Raw genomic sequence first — 6,451 nt, 5'->3', positions numbered from 1 at the left:
AAGGGCAGGAACTTCTCAAAACCTCTCGCAGAACGTTTCTTCTCTGAAATCTTGCTCAACGTCGAAATAACTCTGTCGGCCACTCCTGACGACGACTTGACCAGAATTCAACCAATTCTTGGGCGCCTTTTCCTCTCTGATCTTTTGTATGTTCCTTCTTCTCTTATCTCTCTCGTATGATCTCTGATCTCTGCTGCTGAGCTCTCACTGATCAGATCTGTGACTCTCTCTGATGATGATCTGCCTTCTCCTACTTCGTCAGTCGTATTTATAAGGCATTCTGGGGGCGGGGCTTACCAGCGAACGTCCCAGGCTCCTGAGACGACGAGAATTATTTAGAAGTTTCTCGATGAAGTATTGCGTAAAAAATCGCGGCGTTCCTCACGTCACGTCGGCGCCTGTCAAGTTCCACAAAACTCCTGCCGATTCTAGAATCATCATGAAAACAGGCGCCTCCAACTCATGCGCGAATGCCTCCTTGCTGCAGAACTTCTCGAAGATACGTTTTCCTTTCCTTTATCTTTCTTTGCTATACAGCAATTACCATGACATGTCCACCCAAAAAAGAGAAAAAAATGAAATCAACTGATTTTATTTTTTTCCAAATAGAAACAAGAATTAAACAGCAGGGGAACAATTCTGCATAAAGCTTTAATACTTCTCCATTCACTCAACCACTCGTGCCAAAATAGAAAATGGTTATCAGGCTATTCATTCTGAAAACTCTAGAGAGGCTATCAGCTAATACATTATCCTTTCCTCTTACTTTTCCCATTTTCTGAACTCCGATTAAAACTTTGAAATGCTAAAACACCTCTTGCGTTTTCTCAAAACTAATTCCTCTCAGTAACACTGTCACATCGGGCGGAGGCCACGGCACGGGGCGTTCATTATAATTCTGAAGCAAGTTTTCATTCATACACTTTGCTCTACTTTTACCCATATCAATTACATTATGCATATTTCCCCTCTTCTCTAACACTGGAAAAGGACCTTCAAACTTATAAGGTAAAGCGGAACCTTCTTTCTGGACTAGTACTAAAACTTTATCTCTTACACACAAACTCCCCTCTTTTGCACTAAGATCATGTTTCCCTTTAGTTTCCCCTTGACTTCTGTTCTCCTTCGCTAGTTGCCAAACATCTCTTAAATTGTTTTTATAATACTCTAGATTAGTTGTGCAATCTTCACTACCCTTACTTACAGACAAAGGTCTGACCATATTGATAAATACATTTTCAATAGATTTGCCTACTGAAGGAATATTACACAACGGAACTCTGGGAATTACTTGATTCGGTTTCCCGGCAATTTGGCATTCATGACAGCTTAAAACATATCTCTCTACATCACTCCTCATCTTAGGCCAAAGGTATGCCCTACTAATACACTTGAAAGTTTTATTTACTCCTAAATGTCCTTGCTCATCATGTGCTAACTTCAAAACTAGCTCACGAAGTTTCCTGGGAACCACTAATTGTTCGGTGATTTCCCCTTTACCACCTGACTTAGGACGAACATAACTACACAAAACTTCGTCCTTTACACAAAAAGTTTCCTTACACACATCATTGAAATCATCATCCAGCTCACATTCAAAAATTTGGATTAGTGTCTCATCCTCTCTCTGAAAATTGACTAGCTCATCCTTATTCAATAACGGTACATTTACTACGATACCCTCGACAGCTACACCTTCTGTTTGGCTATCACTGTCAACAATAGAGTCAGGTTTCTCAGCCACACTCATGCTAAGATCAACCTCGCCACCTCTACCACACTCATTTGAATCCACGAACTCACTCACGTTCGAATCCATGAACTCACTCTCGTTCGAATCCACGAACTCACTCTCGTTCGAATCCACGAACAAATTATGACCGTAGTCTATGTCTATATCTAAACCCGACCTAGTTACTACCATTTCAGGCACTGGAATATCCCTCACAACAGGATTCACATTCTTGGATAAAGCTAAGTCATTACTGACAATAATGTCAACGCCATCAATGGGCAAACTGTCAACAACTGCAAGTTTCACTTCTCCTGACTTTCTAAGTTCAACTTCAACAAAGGACAAAGAACACAAGTGTTAGGAAATCCACCTAACATGACTTTTTCTTCCATGTTGATTTCGGCCCTGTTCAGCACACTCTCTCTCCTAATCAGTGAGACAGCAGCTCCAGTGTCTCGAAGCAAGACTATTTCCCTTGAAAATACTTCTCCAAGAGAGGAAACTACGCCTTCTGACAGAAATTCACCAAAAAATTTCCTAGTTTCTCTCATCACATCATTCCTACTTGACGAAAGGTTAACTAGAGACACTGGTTTCTTAACGTCCTTCCTTTCTACTGCACAATTTCTTGCTAAATGCCCTTTCCCATTACATCGGAAACAAGTTAATTTTGAGCCACTAAATGCCACTTTACTCTTACAAACCTTAGACGTATGACCAAGTTTTCCGCATGTATAACAGGAATAGTCACTTTTACTCGCATTGCTATTATTAGAACTGAAACCTTTACTGCTTTGTACTCTACCAGACAAAGGATAATTTCGTTTTTTACTAACACTCAAATTATGAGTTAGACTATATTCGTCAGCTAACCTAGTTGCTCCTGCAAAAGATACTTCTTGCCTATCTTCTATGTAAAGCTTAATCTCAGGGGATACGTTATCTTTGAAGTTTTCTAACAACACTAAGTTCTTCAAACTATCAAAATCCTCAACTTTAGCAGAAGTTAACCGATCGAAAAACAGCCTTTCTAACTTCTTACTGTATTCTACATACGTGATATTTTCATCCTTTCTCAAATTCCTAAATTTCTTACGGTACGCCTCCGGTACTAACCTGTATGTGCTAAGAACAGTTTCTTTCACAATATCATAATCATCACATTCCCCCTTAGACATGCAACTACACACAGTAAGTGCCCTACCACTCAAAACTGACTGTAAATATAAAGTTCACATTTCTTTAGGAGAACCTACTCTTTCCATTAACTTCTCAAAACACATGAAATATTTCGTTACATCTCCCTCATCAAACTTTGGTACTAATTTCAGCACTGCACTCATACCTAACCTATCAGCTCCGTTTTCGTTTTCGCCTGTCCGACTGTTACAAGTACTTTGGCCTAGCCGAGCAATTTCCAACTCGTGCATACGTTCTTTCTCTCTTTCTTCCTGCTCATGCATACGTTCTTTCTCTCTTTCTTGTTGCTGCATTTCTCTCTCAGCTGCTCTTTCCTCTCTCTCAGCCGCTCTTTCATCTCTCTCATACTTTTCCCTTTCTTTCCTTTCAAAATACTCATGGAGATCATTCCCCTCTAGACCTAGTAGCTTACCCGACTCAATAAATTCTTTCACCATCTCACTCATTCTGGTTCTTTCTATATTCTCCCTGTTTCAAACTGTTATAGTGCTAAATATTCTAAGCAAGGTCACCACAATGTTACGGCCCGTGAGAGAGGTCCACTTCAGGTTTGATATGAAAATAAACAAAAAGAATTCAACACCAACAGTTGAAACTGGGGATACGAATATAGAAAGAAACACTAACAGAACAAAGGTTTATTTACAAGCTTACTAACAAAGATAAATGCAGAATGGTATCTCCTATTTACATAAAAAAGGCAAAATCTTACAATGCATGAACTGGGGAAACTGTGGGCTAATGAAAGTACTTGCCAGCCAGTTTTGCGACTCGAAGCGATGGCTTCACAAAAGGAGAACTGCAATTGCAGACGACTTCTTGACTCCATATTGCAGAAAATAATGTCTATTCTTGATACTCGAAGGGCAGGAACTTCTCAAAACCTCTCGCCGAACATTTCTTCTCTGAAGACTTGCTCAACGTCGAAATAACTCAGTCGGCCACTCCTGACGACGACTTGACAGAATTCAACCAATTCTTGGGCGCCTTTTCCTCTCTGATCTTTCGTATGTTCCTTCTTCTCTTATCTCTCTCGGATGATCTCTGATCTCTGCTGCTGACCTCTCACTGATCAGATCTGTGACTCTCTCTGATGATGATCTGCCTTCTCCTACTTTGTCAGTCGTATTTATAAGGCATTCTGGGGGCGGGGCTTACCAGCGAACGTCCCAGGCTCCCGAGACGACGGGAATAATTTAGAAGTTTCTCGACGAAGTATTGCATCAGAAATTGCGGCGTTCCTCACATCACGTCGGCGCCTGTCAAGTTCCATAAAACTCCTGCCGATTCTAGAACAATCATGAGAACCGGCGCCTCCAACACACGTGTGAATGCCTCCTAGCTGCAGAACTTCTTCGAAGATACGTTTTCCTTTCCTTTATCTTTCTTTGCTATACAGCAACTACCATGACACCTACCTCATGCCATGAAACTATCACAACCCCCTACTCGCACTACTCGATGGTCCCTGGTTAGATCACCCATGTGAAGAACATCGCATATTAGTTTCTTGGCTAGCTTCTGTTGCATATCAGTCATGTTCTTCAGTTCACTATCAACAAACCTAGATATATCAAGCATTGGCTTACGGTTGTTGGGACTGGGAAGGGATGATAGTTTATTAAGAGCAAGTACCATCATGTTATCAATTTCATCAACTTGCTTCCGCTTCTTTGAAGTTCCACCGGAACTACAGGAAGGAAAAGGGGAGGGAGTACGCGAGGGAGCAACAGAAGAGGCAGATGTCAGGCTTGGTGTGGGTGGAGAGGGTACGTCTTCTGACTCATTGACGGAAGTTGCCACTTCATCGAGCTGTGGATAAATAAATTCAATTGTATATTAATATTAAGAGTTTTAGTTTTGCCTATATGTGTATTTAAAAATTATGCTTAATTTATCACCCCCATCTTCTTTTCAGATGCCATCAACTCCAGGTGAATGGAAGGCAGTAGCGAAACAGTTTGAGAAATGGAATTTTCCTCACTGTGTTTGAGCGATGGATGGGAAACACATCGCTATACGGCCTCCAAAAGAGAGTGGATCCTACTACTTCAATTATAAGGGTTCACACAGTATAGTTCTCATGGCTGTAGTGAATGCAGACTATGAATTTATGTATGTAGATGTGGGGACAAATGGAAGAATTTCAGATGGCGGTGTGTGGGCAAACTCAATTCTGTGTGCGCGGCTTCAGAACAGAGCAATGGGCCTTCCCGCAGATGAACAGCTGAGTGACAGCCACAGAACCCTGCCATACATCTTTGTAGGTGACGATACCTTCCCACTCAAGAGATACTTCATGAAACCATATCCATTTAAACATCAAAATAATGAGCAAAGAATTTTCTCCTACAGGCTTTCAAGAGCAAGGTGTGTCGTTGAGAATGCATTTGGCATTATGTCAAATAAGTTTTGCATTCTCCTGAGTGCAATAAATTTGAGCCCTGATAAGGTAGAAAAAATTGATCTTGCCTGCAGAGCCCTGCACAATTTCTTGCGCAGGGAACATGAATCATTCTATACACCCATTGGTAGTTTGGACAACGAGAATGTTGTGGATGGACAGCTTCTGTCTTTGGAGAGACTACAGAGGCATCCTACAAATGAGGCAAAAGCTGTCAGGAAAGAGTTCATGGAGTATTTTAATGAGGAAGGTGCTGTTCCATGGCAACAACGTATGTGCGGCATATGGTAGAGAGAGAGAATAATTGTCATATATGTACGTTAATAAGTAATGCTTTGTCAATGTATGTTAATAAGTATTTAAATTATATTTATGCTGGAGTATGCTTTGTCATATATGTATGTTAATAGTTAATAAGTATTTAAATTATAGTTATGCTGGAGTAAAAGTGCAAACAATAAAATTATGAACTTACTTGTGCAGTTGTAATTTCTCCTTCATCTAAGTTGGAAGTAGATGCACGAGCTTCTCCGTCGACCAGGAAACGCAGCTCGTCAAAACACCACATCTTAGGAGTGTAGAGTTTTTTGATAATGTCTTCATTCCGCAAATTACAATTTACGAAACTAGACAACTCCGACTTTATGATCTCCAAGCTTGCACTCCTGATGTTTCTATTCTTGTGCTGCTTGCATTTTAGGTTCCATAGAGACGGATGCTCCTTTAGTAATCCCATGAAATGCATGGTATTTGTCCTAGTCCACTCTGGGAGTTTGGCGGGTGGTGGTGATTGAGCCATTGGCGCTGGAGCTGAGCGAACGCCCTGTCACTTTGAATGATAATGCAACACTTAAGCCCCATACACACTATGCAGCATGAGGCTCGCAGTGTTAGATGGATGCATTGAAAAACGGCTTATTCAACACGATGCAGCATCACCAACGTGTTGTTGGGACCAAGCCATTTCATTGCGCAGCTTACTGATGCACCAACGTTCAGAGGGGGAAGATGTCCGTTCACCACCACCTGCCAAACCCCGTGATAGGACAAGGACTAACATTACATTTTATTGAATTAGTGAAGGAACGTCCATCTGTTTGGAACATCAAATG

At 41.1% G+C, this 6,451-nt stretch overlaps 1 protein-coding gene across 1 annotated transcript; it reads left to right on the top strand.

Moving 5' to 3' along the window:
- Nucleotides 1–4,931: 4,931 nt before the first annotated feature.
- LOC135208073 (putative nuclease HARBI1) lies at nt 4,932–5,630 on the top strand. Its single transcript, XM_064240221.1, has one exon. It carries the CDS (start codon nt 4,932–4,934, stop codon nt 5,628–5,630), a length of 699 nt encoding a protein of 232 aa, XP_064096291.1.
- The last annotated feature ends 821 nt before the right edge of the window (nt 5,631–6,451 follow it).

Source organism: Macrobrachium nipponense, chromosome 34 (genome assembly GCF_015104395.2).
Source record: "Macrobrachium nipponense isolate FS-2020 chromosome 34, ASM1510439v2, whole genome shotgun sequence".
Taxonomy (NCBI): domain Eukaryota; kingdom Metazoa; phylum Arthropoda; class Malacostraca; order Decapoda; family Palaemonidae; genus Macrobrachium; species Macrobrachium nipponense.
This window is presented reverse-complemented; position numbering and strand designations above follow the sequence as displayed.

Excerpts from the sequence above, each read along its gene's own strand:
- LOC135208073 (XM_064240221.1), top strand. The coding sequence starts at position 4,932 with ATGGATGGGAAACACATCGCTATACGGCCTCCAAAAGAGAGTGGATCC.